This window comes from Venturia canescens, unplaced genomic scaffold (genome assembly GCF_019457755.1).
Source record: "Venturia canescens isolate UGA unplaced genomic scaffold, ASM1945775v1 PGA_scaffold_15__1_contigs__length_3012046, whole genome shotgun sequence".
Taxonomy (NCBI): domain Eukaryota; kingdom Metazoa; phylum Arthropoda; class Insecta; order Hymenoptera; family Ichneumonidae; genus Venturia; species Venturia canescens.
In genome coordinates, this window is record NW_025108584.1 from 2718010 (window position 1) to 2738672 (window position 20663).

The 20663-nt window shown below is 40.9% G+C and overlaps 1 protein-coding gene across 2 annotated transcripts; it reads right to left on the reverse strand.

Moving 5' to 3' along the window:
* Positions 1–10871: 10871 nt before the first annotated feature.
* LOC122418598 (uncharacterized) lies at positions 10872–15131 on the reverse strand. 2 transcript variants are annotated; one of them, XM_043432871.1, is made up of 3 exons: positions 15037–15131; positions 14906–14973; positions 10872–14813 (listed from the first exon to the last, which is right to left on the reverse strand). In XM_043432871.1, the coding sequence occupies exons 2-3, from the start codon at positions 14943–14945 to the stop codon at positions 10885–10887; spliced, it is 3969 nt and encodes a 1322-aa protein (XP_043288806.1). In that variant the 5' UTR covers positions 14946–14973; positions 15037–15131; the 3' UTR covers positions 10872–10884. The 2 variants fall into 2 exon arrangements, with proteins under 2 accessions (XP_043288806.1, XP_043288805.1); XM_043432870.1 differs by having other exon boundaries at positions 14906–15049.
* Positions 15132–20663: the final 5532 nt, after the last annotated feature.

A 20663-nucleotide genomic window follows, 5' to 3' on the forward strand; every position in this document is an offset into this window, starting at 1 on the left:
CAGGGAGAAATTTCTCATTGCCCTGAGACACGCCAAGGCAACGTGTTTTCACTTCCAATTTCGTGAAAAAACGAGTTTTTATCATGATATTGGATGTTATAAGCAGAAATTCATATCTCCGCTAAAAGTCGGGAATCTCCCATGATTTTCTATTTCAAATAGGCAAAAGGAACTCAAGAAACGGGGAAAAAATCCTCACGGCCCTGGAGAGAAGCCAAGGCAATGTTTTTTCACTTCCAATTTCGTGGAAAAACGAGTTTTTATCATGAAATTGTATGTTATAAGGCGAAATTCATGCCTCCGCTGGAAATCCACCTTCCACCATGATCTTCAGTTCCAAATAGGGAAAAGAAACTGAAGAAAAAAGGAAAAATTTCTCATTGCCCCCGAGACACGCCAAGGCAACGTGTTTTCACTTCCAATTTCGTGAAAAAACTAGTTTATATCATGAAATTGAAGGTTGTAAGGCGAAATTCATGTCTCCGCTGAAAATCGACCTTCCATCATGATCTTCAGTTCCGAATAGGCAAATGGAACTCAAGTAACGGGTAAAATATCCTCACGGCCCTGGAGAGGAGCCAAGGCAATGTTTTTTCACTTCCAATTTCGTGGAAAAACGAGTTTTTATCATGAAATTGTATGTTATAAGGCGAAATTCATGTCTCCGCTGGAAATCGACATTCTCCCATGATCTTCAGTTCCAAATAGGCAAAAGAAACTGAAGAAACAAGGAAAAATTTCTCATTGCCCCGAGACACGCCAAGGCAACGTGTTTTCACTTCCCATTTTGTGAAATAAGGAGTTTTTATCATGATATTGGATGTTATAAGCAGAAACTCATATCTCCGCTAAAAGTCAGGATTCTTCCATGATTTTCAATTTCAAACAGCGAACGGGAACTCAAGAAACGGGAAAAAAATCCTCACGACCCTGAGAGAAGCCAAGGCAACGTGTTTTCACTTCCAATTTCGTGAAAGAACGAGTTTTTATCATGATATTGGATGTTATAAGCAGAAATTCATATCTCCGCTAAAAGTCGGGAATCTCCCATGATTTTCAATATCAAATAGGCAAAAGGAACTCAAGAAACGGGGAAAAAATCGTCACGACCCTGAGAGAAGCCAAGGCAATTTTTTTTCACTTCCAATTTCGTGAAAAAACGAGTTTTTATCAAGAAATTGTATGTTATAAGGCGAAATTCATGTCTCCGCTGAAAATCGACCTTCCATCATGATCTTCAGTTCCAAATAGGCAAAAAAAACTGAAGGAACAAGGAAAAATTTCTCATTGCCCCTGAGACACGCCAAGGCAACGTGTTTTCACTTCCAATTTCGTGGAAAGACGAGTTTTTATCATGAAATTGTATGTTATATGGCGAAATTCATGTCTCCGCTGGAAATCGACCTTCCACCATGATCTTCAGTTCCAAATAGGGAAAAGAAACTAACGAAACAAGGAAAAATTTCTCATTGCCTCCGAGACACGCCAAGGCAACGTGTTTTCACTTCCAATTTCGTGAAAAAACGAGTTTTTATCATGATATTGGATGTTATAAGCAGAAATTCATATCTCCGCTAAAAGTCGGGATCCTTCCATGATTTTCAATTTCAAATAGGCAAAAGGAACTCAAGAAACGGGAAAAAAACCTCACGACCCTGAGAGAAGCCAAGGCAATTTTTTTTCACTTCCAATTTCGTGAAAAAACGAGTTTTTATCATGAAATTGTATGTTATAAGTCGAAATTCATGTCTCCGCTGAAAATCGACCTTCCATCATGATCTTCAGTTCCGAATAGGCAAATGGAACTCAAGAAACGGGTAAAATATCCTCACGGCCCTGGAGAGAAGCCAAGGCAATGTTTTTTCACTTCCAATTTCGTGGAAAAACGAGTTTTTATCATGAAATTGTATGTTATAAGGCGAAATTCATGTCTCCGCTGAAAATCGACCTTCCACCATGATCTTCAGTTCCAAATAGGCAAAAGAAACTGAAGAAAAAAGGAAAAATTTCTCATTGCCCCCGAGACACGCCAAGGCAACGTGTTTTCACTTCTCATTTTGTGAAAAAACGAGTTTTTATCATGATATTGGATGTTAGTAGTATGTGGGCCACTATGGCGACCCCCACTCCCATCCCCACTCCTACCCCCACTCCTCGGCCTCCCCTGCCAGCTCGATTTTTTCGAGTGGTGGGGGGAGGTGATGGAGGTGGGGGTGGGTGTGGAGGTGGGGTGTGTGGAGCCGTCATAGCAGCCCGCATGATTTTTTTATCATTTTATTGCTTTTACATACAATTTGAAGATACATGAAATGTTTATAAATTATAAGTATGATTATGAATATGTATTAAGAATATTGGTAACAATATGATTAAAATGGTTGGTCATGAGATCGTCAATTAAAGACGCTTTAGATGTAGCAGACAGACCGCAATTAGCATCTGACATTGCTAATTTCTGGCTGATTTTTTCCCGTATTGTTAAACGCCTTCTCTTAATTTTCCGTCGTAAACGCTGCTTAGAGATTTTTGGGATTTCCATCGCAATAGTTTTAATCAATGTGTCCCGACATGTTTTAACATCATTTCCGATGCCCATAAGCCATGATCTGTGCGTGTTAATACTATGACTTACTGCTCGTAAACTAGAGAACTCGACCTCCGTAAGCTGGACTTGAAACAGGTTGTTACGCCATACAGTTTCTACGTCATGATTTGTTTCGTTTTGAATAATAATTACGGGTTGGTTAGCATGTTCCTCAAACTTCAATAAATAACGAACACCTTTCATGACGGTGTGCTGTGACGGTGTAGATGATCTTTTTTCTAATTGAAAACCTGCATGGTCCTCTTCGTCCTCAGACCATTCTTCTTTTTTTCCGTTATGTAGCGACGATAGAACGCAGCTACTGTAGGCCGGTAATACTGTTTTTCTATTTTTTCTAAAAAACCGAGAAATAATCATAAAGTGCTCTTCAAAATCAACCCACGCAGCAGGACCCAGCACAATCCAGCCACTGTTGTCACAAGTAATATGTATTACTATTTTCGGATCACTATTGTTATGAGCGTCCAAGCCAACCCATACACATTTCGACGCCTCCGTATTTAAGGGGTATAATGCTGATAATAATGACAGCCTCGGTTTCAAACCTAATGACCGTAATCTCTTCTTCTTCTTTTCATTTATCTTCTCGTTCAGATCCATGATATTTCTCGTAATAACAACGGTCAAAGTCAATTCTGGGCCGGCTTGAACTCGATACTATGGTATGGACCACCGTGATAGCGTATAAGCAAAGCACCGTCACGCGCACATTTCACCATTTGTTTGAAAAACTCTTCGTCTTCATCAAATGCTTTTGTAAAACGAGCTGGTAAATAACATGTGAATTCGTTTTTCACATCGATCATATAATTTACACCATGCGCTGTATTAACTCGTCGAATATCCGAAAGGCGGTAGTCTTGATCGGTAGACAGTGCAGATAATTTTTTCACGTCCAAGGAGGCACGAATGAGACTGATTTTGTTGATGCGTGAAAAGTCCATCGCTGATTTTTAAGCTTGTTAGTTCACGTGATAAAAAATTTAATTCCGCTCTGTGCCGTATGATATTTTTGATATGGGCGATATCTTTTATGAGGCGATTCACACGTAATTTCAGCTCGCGTCGTTTTTTATGCATACGATCTGAATAGACTATTTTTCCGGTTTTTTGGTCCGGTGTCTTCGTATCGTACTACGGTACAAGATAGATGCGCTCCTTGCTGCGAATCATTTATATACGGACAGCCCCCCTCTTAAGAGCGAATATTCCTCCACCAACCCACCACAGATAGATCATATTTTTTGCGAAGCATGCAAAATTATGAAATACGAGACACCCACAAAAAGCGCGAGCGTGAACAACAGTTTTGAATGCAGTATACCTTTTTTTCTTCAAACTGATCACGGTTATTAAAACTTCTAATCTTATTAGAAACAGAATCAACCATCGCGCTTTTATCACAGCGGCCAATAAAGTCTTTGTAATAATTATCCACTATTCGGTCATTGCGCGACAAGTCGCTTGAAAATATGCTTCTGAACTTATCAATACCGAACCCAGAACACATATAATGAAGAAACATAATGCAATACTGTCCGCAACATTGTGAATCCGCACTCTGAAGTTGAGAAGTGTTGCATCTGAAGATTCTACAGTTCCTTCGGAGGCTGCTGAGATGCTGCGGGATGATCGGGGGCAATCCGTAGCTATCGAAGAACCAACCGACTCCATCTCGATTGACGTAGAAACCGACCCAGTGGGTACCTGGTTGTTTGTGTCCATCAGTATTAGCCACAAAGGCTGTTGGTTTACCCCACACCTTAGGGATACGGTCAGCCGGGTATACGCCTACTGTATGATCCTTGATGCCTTGAAGAGCGTGTAGAATTTGAAGACTGTTCATAATAATCGACCGTTAATCAAGACCGCTATTTCTCTTCACAGATCACCGCGATGGGCCGCATCGTTCTTTGGTAGTTCTATATTTCCGTAAAGAACCAATACGATCGTTGTGAGATAGCCATGCTTTAATTCTTAAAGCATTGTCGAGAGAGCATGCGTACACGGTATTTTTTTTTTCACGTAGCATCCCATGATGAATACACGTTGTTATAGATTCAGAAAGATTGTGAAATGACGGCTCCTCAAAGTCATTTTCCAGATTTATAATGAAGCACCCTGTGAGCTGTTCTAGATATTTTGATTTGGTTGAGCCTCTAGTGAAGACTCGATCAGCACTCAGCACAGCCTCTTTCAAAATATTGTTTATGTCTTGCAGGCTTGTAGAGCCTTCAGACCACTTAACCCCGTGGTAATACCGTTGTAACCACGAATTTTCTCTTTTCAAATTATTCGGTAGTTCATTATAGTTATGAGGAGGTTTTATTAGCCAGTGGCCCGTGTACGAGCACTGCACAGACGCTATTGCAACTTCTTTTGGTATGAAAGAGCGCTCTTTATCTTTTAAGCCCTGTATATCTACAATGATGTTCATGGTAGCTCTCTTCAGCAGCAACTAACCATTTCACTGTTTAGAGAAGCTCTTTTTTATTCAACCGCTGAAGTCCACAATTACTTGCCGTGACGCATCAATCTCCAACACATTATCATACTCAGCATACACAACGCAGTTAACAGTTGTACTTAACGCTTCCTCAAAACGGACCTCAATTCTGACACTACCATGGCGTACCAGATTCCAGTGGGTGTTACTATTTGCCGAAAAATCGGGTGTAAGATCAAAAGCAAAGAGACAATATCCTAGAGGGTAATTACTACGCGAGACCGTGTTCCCTTGATTTAAAAAATGAATACCTGTACCTGAAAATAAAGTATGATAAGCATCTACGTATAGCCCCGAGGTACCAAAGCGCGGCTGTAGAGGTTTTGACGGTATTTGATTACCGTCCAGATACAGAGAAAGATAATTAATTTTATAATTATCGAAATTGAAGGGGTTCAGCGCTCTATTACCGTTGAAAGCCTTATTATCGACAAATCCTATAATGATTCGCTTAGGTAACTGCCCTAATATGACGTTGTCTAAGGTATCACCATGTACCCCTGCATGCATTGATATAGCTTTAACCTCTACGCGTGTCAGCGGGTACTTTGCGGTTGTTTTGGTCAGAGCCCGGGCGTGAGCTAAAAGAACACCTGGAGCTATTTTTGCCCTTCTTACAAGAAGAGACGCCTCACTAACATGAATATTATAATCAGGTGAGTTTGTCATAAGACAAAAAGCCTCATTTGTGCGTACAAGGCGTAAGCGCATTTCGACGCCGTTTATCAAGTACCTTTCTTGATTGAAGATATCGCGGTGCAGATGGCCAAGAAGGTCAATCTCACCACTACCTGTTAGGATATCTCTACGAGCAGCAAAACCTGTATTAGAAGACCCTAAAGTATCCATTTTACCAGCTGTATCACTATACCATAGAACAGTCGTAAGGTGTGACGATTTTGCACCAACACCATAATTCAATAATGTTTCAATGTATGCTCTGTACGCGTACGCGTTATTTGGAGGCGATACGAGTTTTTGGTTCAAGAAAATATCGACTTGATTAAACAACGAATGCAGTAAATTATTAACAGGGGCTACTTCCGATATTAATTCGGGCTTCGCATTTGTTGAAGTAATTTTAACCTTTAAGCTCAACATAGTATGCGCTAGATCAATGTACTCATCCCCCTGCCCTGGCACTACGAATTCAATAGGTGCATCATCAGTGAGAGATGATATAGGCTTATAGTACACCCACTGTGTTCCTTCTATAGTTGTTTGCGTTGGTGGTAACGTAAACAATTCAAGCTCTGATTTCATACACTCGCATGAATGTGTGTGTAAAAAAGCCATTTTTTCAATGAATAGATCTAAGAGAAAATATCAGACACTGTTCTTGATTTAGTTTTTACCTTCCTCTTTTTTCTTCTTATTGTTTTAAGACTGCCAGAAGATCTTGTCCTTCTAGCCGCTTTTTTTTTCTTTATACAACCGCTTCGCTTTCGTTGGGTAGAACGTGTGTTTCGCTTCTTCTTCTTTTTGCGAGCGATACGTCGCTGTGTACTGTCGTTGAAGGAATGCATCAGTTTACGAATTTTCGAGTCTTTATAACCTGAGCCACGCATCAGTTTATTAATTTTTTCTTCAGCTTTATGTTTTAAATTTTCACCCGATTCACGCAGCCTCGTTTTGAAGGCCTCTCGCGGCCGTACGCCAGTCTCTATATCGTTTATGACGTTGATACCGGACCTTAAAGCTTCTTTACCTACCGTTTGTGCTCCTTGTCTTAAGAGAGGTATGATACGTCGAAAAAGACCCCCTAAGAAACTACCGATCCCATGGCCCCGTTGGTTCGGGGAGCCAATGTATACATGGCTAATCCCGCCATAACCTGTTCTGGAACCGGCACCCGTCTGTGTATCAAAATATAAATCGTAATGATTCATTTTATTAGGTGTTAACCTACACGTTTGAACTGTAGCGTCACCGTCAGCGTTCCTCCCTCGAATGGTATAGGTTCCCCAAACTCGTCTCTTATATCAATATCTATTGTTTGAAAATTCGTACGTAACAAGGGTATGTAACGAGGTGGTGAGAAACTACGGATTTTCATAGAACCGTAGCTATAATTGTTAGAGGCGTCAGATGAAACGACACGTAATAAGGGTGTGTGTACATCTCCTGTAATATATGGTTCACAAATATCTGTATACACAAAGAACATATCAGGAATTCTGTTAGTCAAACTTGCAAGCCTTGGTGCTGTGTATGGTGATTTATGTTGTACCACAAGACCTATTGAATGCGTAAAACCTAAAATTTTGTTTAATATAGGAGAGAAGCGGAAAGAATGCTCTATATTTGTACAATTACGGCAGATGCGTGTTACAGTAATATAACCATTGCGCTCATATCGAAATTGAAGATGACCGGATACACAAGCCATTTCGTTAATCGTATCTAGTAGCGCATCTATGCTACGGTACACACCTGGTGGTACGCATACGTAATCGTCTATGAAATCAACATCAGCTTTCGTACCAGGAGTCACAACGTTTGTTACGATATTGATAAAATTTTCTTCGCCATCTTTCGGTATATGTAAAATAGTCATGGGTATATGTATTTCTGCTAAAGACACAGCCCATTTACCGTGCAAAGACATGCTTTGTGGTAAATTTGTAGTGTAGCGTGTTGTTGTATTTTCAGGGTAGTATTTCATACTGCTATTGCTAGGTAAAACGATATGGAATTCATCCTTCATTATGCCACCTTTTATTATACTTTCGACCTGATTGATGCAGTTACGCGAACTCTTGATAATTCCGGTTCATAAAAAATACCATCAATCTCTTCACCATGAAGATCGTGTAAAATATATACGAAAGGCTGCCGCGTTGTTGATACACGGTGTACTTTGAACAGCTCTTCACTCCAATTACCCTTGTAGCCTTTTGCAAAGGCTGCCTTCGCGCTACTGATACGTACAGTATCACCTACGCTGTATTTAGGAGCCCCTTGACTGCAGTGCTTTTTATACCGATGCATGAGATTCGCACGAGCTCTAGCAGCTGTGTGAAACGTTACAGAAGCTGGTGCCATTTTTATACCACTATGTAACGCATGATTATACGCGTGGATAATATTTTGTAAAACATCAATGTATCGTTTTTCCCTGCTAAAAGTAAAATAGCGCCACATTCTTTCTTTAAGTGTGCGGTTGAAGCGCTCAACGATCGAGGCTTTAATATCAGGGTTCCTCACCGTACGAAACCGAATGTTTTTACGCTTCAAAAGAGTTTGAAATGCATTACCCATAAATTCTTTACCTCTATCCGATTGTAAACAAATTGGTGATCTGCATGTATTACGCTTGTGAAGTACACGGGCAAAAGCTTTTGCTACAGATTCGGTTTTCTTATCGAATAGCGGTTCTACCCAGACGTATTTACTTAAAACATCTATAACCACAAGAAGATACACATAGCCATCGTTGTAATTTTTAATTGAACGAAGATCTACGAGATCCACCTCCCACACATCGTCTACGTTTCGCACATTATAACACCTACGCGGGAAACGATGCCTCACCACTTTATGCTTCGTGTAAGCATCCTGGGCTTCAAGCCAGTGCAACACTTTTTCACGAGGAATTTTTTTCTTCTTTCCTTCCTGTAATAATCTTCTTGCACCTGAAAAGGATGCTTCATGGCTAGTGTTATAGTAAACGCGTTTCAGCATCTTTCAGCTTATAATTTAATTTTTACCCAGTTTATGCGTTTTCTTTTACACTGATAACCAGAACCGTTTTGCGTACTTTGAACTGACCTATTGCTCTCGTTACCGCTGTAAAATTCAGAATGATCTTCTTCCTCTTCAACATCTTCTCTACTACTATCGCGACTCGGTCCTGCTTGTAATGTAGGGCTTCTGAGTGTTGAATTAGCTGTTGACGCTGCCCACAGCTCCTCATTACCAATGAACTCACGCGGCGTTTTTACAGATCTTAAAAACTGCGCAAATGTTTTACGGCCGACAGGTTTAGAGGTTTTTCGTGCTCGCATTGCGTCGTTGATCAGATCAACTATGTTTGAATCCTTCAGAGGTTTACCACGTATAGAAACAACACCCTCAGTATCCCAGGAAAAAAGGGACAAAGGTGTATTGTGCAAGCGACGTAATAAAAGTTTTGCTTTGTTACGAAATTTTCGTGGGACACTTTCGATTATAAGAGAGTCGTTCAAGCTTTCCCGGTTCATTTTTTTCTCCATGTTCTCCATGTTCTTGTCATTCTTCTTATCGTTCTGACCCGTTTTTTCTTTCTCTTTTAAATCTGTGATACCCTGCAGAGCTCTCTCACTAGTTGCAAAATGCAGGTAACGTTGTAGCACAGCCAGATAAGCACGCCATTTCTCCCGTGGGTCTTCGTACGATTCGTCTTGTAAAATTTTACTCATCTCAGCATCTAATCTAGCTAATGTTGCTTCAATAGTTTTGCCGATTAGCGAACCATGATGACACTCCTTAGAATCATTTTCATTATTATTAGGAATGAAACGATGCTTGTTATCTTTTTGTAGGGCTAAATGCGATAAGCTCTCTTCGGGAACGAGAATCATTTTTCGAGCATGTTCCATTATCAACGGTTACCTATGATATTAGACAAAAAACTACCCAATATCGGGGCTAATAAAAGGGGTAAAAAGCCGCCGCTTTGAACGACAATTTTTTTTTTACTTTTCCAACAACCTTTCCGTACAGCTAATTTACGTATTAAAGGTGCGTATCTTCTGAGTTTTTTTCTCTGACTGTTTTTGAGCGGTACATTACCTTTTAGTATATTCAAAGCACACTCACATATACAACGTGTTATACGTGTGTCGGCCTTACGCAAAAGAGCCCGGCGTTGCTCTGTGTTCAAATGCGGCAAAGCATGCAAAATAGTAAAATACTTTTTGCAAAAAGGTGATCCGCGACCCTCCATCACAATCGTATAACTGGTAGCTCGCCTGTTGTGTTACAGGTTTTAATCTTTTTCCGTGGTACGTAAACGTAATGGTATTGATCATCAGGAAAAATATTTGTACGGAACCTGCAGTTTTCAGGTGTTGATTGCTTCAAGTCCAGCAACAGATAACCGTGCGGCTTAGCTGTAGCATCGTAATATACCTCTTGCAAAAAGCGAGGATTTTCAGGACAAACCTGACGAGCCAAATGTTGTATTTGGGCACGATCACGAGGGTTTTTAAATATAACTATGTAATTAGCGTTAAGAGATATATCACGCTGCCCGCGACCCTGATGGAATAAGTTTTGTGTTAAAAAAACAACACTTAAATTTTTATGGTGGCTCCCCTTTGTGAATAGATCAACTACACTGTTATTCGACGCCTCGCGCATTAAATCGTCAATAATTATGAGCTTCGCACGCACATCATTAGCGTAATCTGAAGACTGCGGTAACCCCTCACGAAATTCAATCGTATCATATTCTGTATAAGCCATCTGCCACTCAGAATAATAGAAAATAATTCTTTCGAATGGCACGCTACTCATACGCGTAATAAATTTAAGAAATTTTTTAACGAAATATGTTTTACCGCAGCCTGTAGGTCCAGAGATTACAGATGTCCAGGGGTGTGACCACCGTGTGTCCAACATTATGAATGAGTAAAATGCTGTACGCTTACTTATAAATAAGCGAGGGGGGTTTTTTTATCAGATGGTAATGCAGACGCCTCACAAAGGAATGAATCAAAAACAGAAAAGTAATTATTTTATTTTCTCATTCAGTTTTATTATTTCATAGGCCCCTACGTATAAAAATTACCTACAAACAATAGCCATAAGGAAGCGACCCGTATTCACCATCACGCCGGCGTTTCACGCTCGCTGGTTTACATTTTTTAGTTTCCGTGCGCGTTATCACGTGGTGAAAAGCTGTGCGTCTTATAGCATCATATTGTAATAAAACAGGCTCTTCTCTTTCCCCCACAATAAAAGAACGTATTGATTTATAGTTAATTAGTGCGCTATTACTAAAATTAAGTGTTATACCTTTGACCTTACAAACTTCTGTTTCTGACCCGTTAGGATTGTGAACAACGAAAGCATAAAATTTAGGACCGCCAGAAACGAAACTCTTTATGTAACACCCCTTGCCATAGCAAGTCAACTCATCGGTCAAATCCCCTAACATTTGACCCGTTGGTGGTTCGAATTCGTCAGGACAGTTTTTCGTCACATATATAACCGAATCAGTATCACAGTACAGTGCTCTTTTATCAAGCAACTCAAGATAGCTGTAGAGCTTCAAGCGAGCTTGAGCGGTAGTATAAGCAGCTATCACGCTGCTCGCTATACCCGATGGTTCGATCGTATCATTAGTTTTAACGTGATTAACGTATAATATATCATTATTTACAGGCAGAATACCTGTAATTATGGTTTCAGGGCTTGTCAACATTTCCATTAATTTTTTTCTCGTTGAAACAATGGTCGTTTGGGGTAGATTTTCACGCTGACCGAACTTACCCCAAAATGAATTTAAACACAGCTTAGCAACGGATCTTAAACCAGGGTTTTTTTCAATTGAATCATGATTCATTTTAATTCCTTCCGATTTTTCAAATTCTTCAATATAAGCTTTACGTGCAGCATCACTCGTTAAGCAGTTTTCAGGCCAACCGCTCGCCTCCTGTTTGATTTTCAAAAAGGTATTAATATAGTCCGTAAAATGGCCGCCTTCCTGTGTATCACGGTTCAATTGCGTTACCTCATACTGCCATATCTCGCTCACGCTCATTATGATGTAGCCTACGGAGATAGCTTTCTGTAATTCATCAACTACCCAGGTACCTTCAAACACCCTATCATCTGTATCATCATGCATACAATCGTTTTGGTTCATAATTTCACAGCAAGTGCGACACAATGCGAATAGTAGACGGTTATGCATGCGTACTGGTAAAACAGGGTGATAAAGATTCCTCGGTGGTAGTACAGTGCATTTCACGATACCCTCAACTCTAGAGAGATCTGTATTATGCGGTCCCGTCAGAACCTTACACTCATCGCCGACATATACTTTTGGATGGCCTACAGGGTACTTTCCAAATTTACAAATATACGGGTAAAGGGAGCAGACGTCAACATAACGTATTTGCTCCATATCGTTTGCGTCATATAGTGTTACCATATTCTCTGTACGACCACCAAAAAAAGCATCGCGGGGGTCTAGGGGGTCTGTTCTAACCAAAGGGTGGTTACATAAAAAAGAGCTCATTCGCGTGTTTTCTTTTATCATTTGATCATACTCGCATTCCCAAATTTCTTTCAAGTTATGATTACCCGAAAGGATTCGATTACGTATGATGACTGTTTTCTCAAAGCGTTCATGCATAGACAAACCATCGCTTTGTTTCAGATCTCTGTTTGTGGGGTAACAGCGCAAACAACCGTGCCAATAACATCCATGAAACTGTAACACATGTGATATACCGTTAGTTTCGTAGTACCCATCAACTAATAAGTTTTGAGGTAGTTTAAATTCACGACCTCTACACGCGTGTACTATAGGGTGTCCGAGAACATGCTCCATCCAAACTAGCCATGCAATTGCTTTTTTTGACTGATTATGAGCCCATCTATAACCGCCTGTTGGTATAATACCTATCGTGTTATCTTTCAAAAAGTTTTTACGATAAATACGAAAACAAGCTGATGCTATCGTTGTACTTTCATCAAAAGGGCACACACGGCCGCTCGTCATAAACATATCACGAAAAACCATACAAGCGCGTCTCAGTATCGTTACATCGTCCCGACAATAGTTAACTATTTCCTTTGCAAAGTCAAAAATATAGCCGTTTTCTTTTGATTGCCGATACCACGTCATAAGCTTTTCGCGGTCGTTCTTACTCATCGTTTCAGGCGAATAGTAATCTATAGTTGGTAATTCACCAACATAATTCTGATTTTCGGGTTTGTTAAATAAATGAGGGAATATACCTTTTGCTATTGGTCCTGTAAGGCCGAAAGCTTTCGGTAAAGCACTCAGCGGCATGTGAAAGTAGTTTAAGCTGTCGAGAAATACAAGTTTTTCAAGGCGCATAGAAATTATTTTGGTGCCATTCATTATTAAAGAGGGCAGTTGTGTTTTTTTTTCTTCAATTAGATATCGCAAAATAAACTGTGCGTCAAAACCACCGGCGTTGTGTGCTATACAAATAGTGCGCGAAAAACCTTTGACTTTTTGCATTGCTAGGTTGACTAACGAGCCTACAGGGTTATACCGAAAGATAAATTCGCGTTGCCCGCAATATACACAGGGCTCCGAAATATTGTTGTTACTACTGCAAAATGCACAGACACGCTGTGCTACACATAAATTAGGAACATGCAAACGTGTAGATTCAGCACCACGTACAGGCGTGCATTGCTGTGTTTCGAAATCGTAAAAAATGAAAAGTACTTTTCCTTGTTTTTCAAATAAGTGTACAGGTCTCATGAAACAAAGATGATTGTCTACCTGCACGCTTCTACATGTCTTGCAAAAAGCTGTTCCACATAAATGCTTCTTTTTTTCCGCCGGTCTTACAGTTTTGAAGCACACGGTACAACGCTTGACCGTAGCGCAAACACTGGTTTTAGCTTTTTTTTTCCCGGGCAAGATAACTGAAACGTGATTATTAAAGCAGGCTATACCATAAAATTCTCGTTCACAATCATTGCATTCTATAATGTTATTTGAAGCAGTATCACACGGAGGCGTAGTGAAGCAACGAGGGCATTTTTTTTTTTTACATCGGTGATCAAGACGTCTGCACTGAGCGTTACAAGACGAGCAGAAATCTCTGCACCCCACAGCCCCTCTAAGATTCAGGATCGGTTGAAAATGATTCGATCTTTCATAATACAAAATATTCAATGTGTGCCGAATGGTACCCCGCAACTCTAAAACCTGATGTGTACCATCGAATAAAGGTTCTGCGCGCCGACCCAGGGTCAAAAATTCGTAAACAATGATTGCAACACCGTCTTGAGCCAGATAATTTTGATAACGAGTGATTTCATATACGCCGGCGCCACGTAACGGAATAGTAATACCTGCTGCGTTAGTCAGTTCCGTTGCCTCTAACAGCTGCATAGAGCCATTAAGCTGTCTTATTTTTTGCCATTTAGTGTGTAAAGCACCGGTGCGTATTTCACCCCGTTCAGCATACGCAAGAGCCGTTACTAATGATCGTGGTAAACACAGGTTATCATTATTTCTAATTGTCAGAATGGATTTTTTAGCAACATCCTCATGGGTTAGCCCTTTTCTACCCGACCCTTCAACACCTTTGACAATACATGTTTTAATTTCAAATTTTTCAATAATATCGAGTGATGCCGCGCTTTGAGCTATACTAGTTATCAGGTCCCATATATCAGCGAACGTACAATCCCGCACAGGTCTGAAGGATAACCACGCAGATCCCTGCGGTAAACTATCTGATGAAAACGACATCCCCACGAAATCTTCACCGTTGCAGGAGCCTGTTATGAACGTTAAAAGATCGCGAAACGCTCCTTCTAACCAGTGTAACACGTTACACCCTGGTGGTGGCGGTACAATCCGTGCTATTATTTCCTTGCCTCGTACTTTGAATCGCTTAAAATAACGTCTTGAATCAGCCAGAAGTTCAATACGTATACCGGGTGGGCGTACATCACCAAAAGCATCGTCTTGATGCGCACCACCGCCTGTTTGTATTTCTGAAAAAAGAACATATATTAAAAACTGTAACAGGCCAATACTCTTAACGGTTTCTCTTGTCAGTCTTTGTTATTATATTACAAATACCTACGGTCAATAGCATGATTAGTAATATTAGATCCAGAAGGCATCAAATTAAAGTCTCGCTTGTGTCACAACCTGTTATGTAAAAAAGGCAACCTTATTTCTCTGTTGAATCTGTTCATAAAAATTAATATTTACCAGTATTGTTAGAAGAGGACGCATTACTGTGCAAATTATTATCAACTGCAAGCTGTTCAAGCAACGCTTCAGCACACAAACGGGTTTCTCGTTCTTCTTCTTCGGTTTGTTGTGTGAGATCAACTTCTATAGGATACACCCAAGCCTGATTTTCACGGTGATCAAAATACACATCTCTTATATTGTTTTCGAACTGCGTTGTTTGGGCCTGTTCGTCATCAGCAGCGTTAAGAGTGTGCAAACCCTCACCTCCACAGTCAGCTGTTATTTTGATCATGTATTAGTTATTATTAAAGCAGTGATTAAAATATTGGTGTTATCGGTACTTACAAGCAACATCGTCGTTGGCTGTTCTAGGAAGCGCAGCTGAAAAGTCCGATAAGTAATCAATAATACGATTCACAATTGCCGTCTTTTCCTCAATATGTCCGCTAGGCATACGTATTACAGAGCTATTGCTCTCATCAGAAATCTCCGAATAATCAAGGTCAATGATAGGCCGTCTTGTTTCTTTTTCTATGTTACTCGATGTACTGGTGCTCGGTTCTACTACTTCCGGTTGTGCCCGTAAAACCTCTTCTTCCGCAATCAGGGCGCTTTGAATAAGAGCCTCTTCTTCGTCACGTGAGGCGTTGAAGAAACACCTATAATCTTTAGCGATTCAAATTACTCATTGAGCTTCACCGTGATACACAACACAGTGTGCTTTAAGCACTTACTTCTGTACTCCTGAACGAGGTCTTTGACGGCCGGTAAACTTTCGTGATTTCGGCGCACAAGCTCATTGTACACGCACTCTAGTACACAATACCCCTTAAAAAAACCTCTGTTGTAAGCCGTTATTATACCGCGTAGAGGCATCCACCATATAACATATTTTAAGCGCGTAATTAAGCACTTTTTCCGAAGATGATATAAATCGTTACGCCATCTTTCATCAACACGGCGCCTAAGTTGACTACTACAGCATATAGCCAAACGCAAGAGCTTCAAAATGCATGTACGAATAAGGACTGCATCTGTCATCGTGATTTAGCAGTGAAATTATTTATCGCGACACGGTTGAACGAAGACTGGCTCTCCGCCCGTTTTTACCGCTCGCTCATTTTTTACCTATCTCTCTGCTTATGTGTGTATGTGCTCTTATATGCTTATTCAAGGGTACATACTTAATAGCAAAAATGTTTTCTTTTCCGTGAGAGGATTCATTTCTGCAGACACAACGAATACATCTCTTTTTCATTAAACTAAGGTTGCGTTTACATTTTGCGCGGATCTCTTTTTCAGTAAGCTAGGCCTGCCTTATATTATCAGCAGCTAATCGCGCAAAGCGGTCCTCTATTGAATTAATTGCAGAGCAAAAACGCTGCCTCTTTTACACTTTCTTTTCTAAAATACATAGAGGTGGGCTTGCAGAATCTGCAGAATCTACTATATGAAAGAGAGGCGCTGCATGCACCGTACCGATAGTTCTTCTGTATTTCTTTCTCCCTCCCGCTTATCGGTATGTAAGGGTGTAGCCTTTGTTATAACTCTGCCTTTATCACCATCGCTGGCTCCGCTGTATTTCTTGCTCGCTCCCTCTCACAGGTATATGCGTATGCAGAATTTACTATAGGAAAGAGAGACTCTGTATGTATCGCACCGATGACTCTTCTGTATTTCTTTCTCCCTCCTACTCATCGGTATATAAGAGCACAACCTCTCTGTCTTTATCATATGCACCAACGTGTAAGAGTGGAAAAGAGATACGACGGCATCGTTGGCGTGATAGAGACAGGGTTATTTTCCTCTCAAACAACAAAACGTCATGCTGGGGGCGTATATCTCGCGAGACGCTGGCGGCTGTAACTTGAGCATTAAGAGCTGAGCGCAGGAAAGAGACGGTGGGAGAAAGAAAGAGAAAGGAGTATTGATAATCGTATAGATGTGCTTCCTTTTTATTCCTGTTTTTTCAAATATCTCGAGAACGGTGCGAGATACGCGAAAACCGAGAAAATTTTGGGGGTTTTCTAAAGGGGGAACCAAAGAGGTCCAGTGGTTCGAATGGCGTAACAGTTTTTCAAAATTCTCTTTTTTTTTTAAAAATATCTCGAAAACGGTGCGGGGTATGGAAAATACAGACGGGCCTTCTGAAACGCAGCGTTTTGAAAAATCATTTGAGCCGACAATTTATTCCAGCAGAGTCTTTAAGATGTTCGACATTTTTGTTGTTTTATACATATATTGAGCCAATCTCAAAACACCCGAAAAGAGAGAATTTTGAAAAAGTTGTTAGGCTATTCGAACCACCGGGCCTCTTTGGTTCCTCTTTAGAAAGCACCACAAAATTTTCTCAATTTTCGCGTATCTTGCACTGTTCTCGAGATATTTGAAAAACAGGAATAAGAAGGAAGCACATCTATATGGTTATCAATACTCCTTTCTCTTTCTTTCTCTCACTGTCTCTTTCCACGTGAGTTCTTCTTCCAATGCCCCGTGCCGGTGCTAGGGTTACACGAGCCAGCATCTCGCGAGATATACTTCTCCTGGCGCCTTATTGCCGGCGCATAACCAAAACACTGAGTTTTCGCTACCGCGTGGTATATATTATTCGAAGCTCGTGGCTTGGATCAGCTGCTTTTGTAATGAAGCTCTTTTGATCAGAGCTCCTCGACAAAAATGTCGAACGCCCTAAAGAGAGCGTTTTGAAAAATTTTTATACCATTCTCTTAAATTTTCTCAATTTTCACGTATCTTGCACCGTTCTCGAGATATTTGAAAAACAAGAATAAGAAGGAAGTACATCTATACGGTTATCAATACTCCTTTCTCTTTCTTTCTCTCACTGTCTCTTTCCACGTGCGTTCTTCCTATGGTCCGTGCTGGTGCTAGGGTTACACTCGCGAGATATACTTCTCCTGACGCCTTATTGCCGGCGCATAACCAAAACATTGAGTTTGCTACTGCAGGGTATATATTACTCGAAGCTCGCGGCTTGGATCAGCTGTTTTTGTAATGAAGCTCTTTTGTCCAGGGCTCCTCATCGAGGAGCGAGAGCCTACTATAAAGAGTATATTACATACCGCTCGTGATAGATCTTCTACATACAATACACTCTCAATGTGAAGAAAGGTGTGAAATTATCACCATCCACTTAACCTCTGAGCTCATCATCAAGGAAGACCTCCGTATTCCCCTCCCCCTCGCTTTGCCCGTGGCTTATTCGAGACAATCTTTTAATCACTCATCAAGTCAGTCTCAAAAGAACGCTCGTACTAATTACACCTCCCCGAGTTTTTCGCTATTATTATTATTATTTACAAATCTCTGTGCCATGTACCCGCGTTATTCAGATTTTTTGTTCATCGAGAATTTTTTCCGCTGCCGTGTCGTGTTAGTAAATAACACCCGAAGTGTATTTATCCGCACACGAGCTTTGGAGAAAACGCTGAAGCATTACACGCGCCTCATGCAGCAGTACTATGGGGACCTCAAAGCTGGGACGCATCTGAGTGCTCGCGAAATCAAAGCGGGTGTGAACTGTGTTGTGTCGACGCCCTGGAGCCCTGCAGTATACCGTGGCGAAGTCATAAATATTGACAGCTACGGATGCGTCGAGGTCTATCTCGTGGATTTCGCCGAGAGCGCCTTTTACGATATGAACAGTTTGTATGAACCCGTAACGCTTTTGACCGTCATACCGGCGCTTCTTATAGAGTGCGCTATTGAAGGTCTGTTCAATTATTGTGAGCATGAATACGTGACGCGCGCTCTTTCCGCGATGTGCGAGGGACATTTTTTTAGAACCCAGGTGGTCACGCATACAGATGGTGAACATCTTAGTGTTTTGCTCTCCGACACCGTCGAAGAACGCGATATAACAACCGAGATTATTCAGAATGTCGTGCACCCCGATGACGTTTTGTTTGGCGATGAGGGATACGACGACACCGAAGAGTGAGCGCGCGCGCGCGTGTGTGTGTGTGTGTGTGTGTGTGTGTGTGTGTGTGTGTGTACGTGCGTGTAAAAATAAAACGGACTCTGGCTAAATCATGAACAAGGCGCAGAAAAAGCGGTTGCATCGAAATGGTGAGTTTTTGATTTTTCGGTTTGAAAATTAATAAAATGACAAAACATATGGGTTACTATGACGGCTCCACGCGCCCCACCTCCACACCCACCCCCACCTCCATCACCTCCCCCCACCACTCGAAAAAATCGAGCTGGCAGGGGAGGCCGAGGAGTGGGGGTAGGAGTGGGGATGGGAGTGGGGGTCGCCATAGTGGCCCACATACTACTGATGTTATAAGCGGAAATTCATATCTCCGCTAAAAGTCGGGATTCTCCCATGATTTTCTATTTCAAATAGGCAAATGGAACTCAAGAAACGGGTAAAATATCCTCACGGCCCCGGAGAGAAGCCAAGGCAATGTTTTTTCACTTCCAATTTCGTGGAAAAACGAGTTTTTATCATGAAATTGTATGTTATAAGGCGAAATTCATGTCTCCGCTGGAAATCGACATTCTCCCATGATCTTTAGTTCCAAATAGGCAAAAGAATCTGAAGGAACAGGGAGAAATTTCTCATTGCCCTGTGACACGCCAAGGCAACGTGTTTTCACTTCCAATTTCGTGAAAAAACGAGTTTTTATCATGATATTGGATGTTATAAGCAGAAATTCATATCTCCGCTAAAAGTCGGGAATCTCCCATGATTTTCTATTTCAAATAGGCAAAAGGAACTCAAGAAACGGGGAAAAAATCCTCACGGCCCTGGAGAGAAGCCAAGGCAATGTTTTTTCACTTCCAATTTCGTGGAAAAACGAGTTTTTATCATGAAATTGTATGTTATAAGGCGAAATTCATGCCTCCGCTGGAAATCGACCTTCCACCATGACCTTCAGTTCCAAATAGGCAAAAGAAACTGAAGAAACGTGGAAAAATTTGTCATTGCAATCGAGACACGCCAATGCAACGTGTTTTCACTTCCCATTTTGTGAAATAAGGAGTTTTTATCATGATATTGGATGTTATAAGCAGAAATTCATATCTCCGCTAAAAGTCAGGATTCTTCCATGATTTTCCATTTCAAATAGGGAACAGGAACTCAAGAAACGGGAAAAAAATCCTCACGACCCTGAGAGAAGCCAAGGCAACGTGTTTTCACTTCCAATTTCGTGAAAAAACGAGTTTTTATCATGAAATTGTATGTTATAAGGCGAAATTCATGTCGCTGCTGAAAATCGACCTTCCACCATGATCTTCAGTTCCAAATAGGCAAAAGAAACTAAAGAAACAAGAAAAATTTCTCATTGCCCCGAGACACGCCAAGGCAACGTGTTTTCACTTCCAATTTCGTGAAAAAACGAGTTTTTATCATGGTATTTGATGTTATAAGCAGAAATTCATATCTCCGCTAAAAACCGGGAATCTCCCATGATTTTCTATTTCAAATAGGCAAAAGGAACTCAAGAAATGGGGAAAAACGCCTCACGGCCCTGGAGAGAAGCCAAGGCAATGTTTTTTCACTTCCAATTTTGTGAAAAAAAGAGTTTTTATCATGAAATTGGATGTTATAAGGCGAAATTCATGTCTCCGCTGGAAATCGACCTTCCACCATGACCTTCAGTTCCAAATAGGCAAAA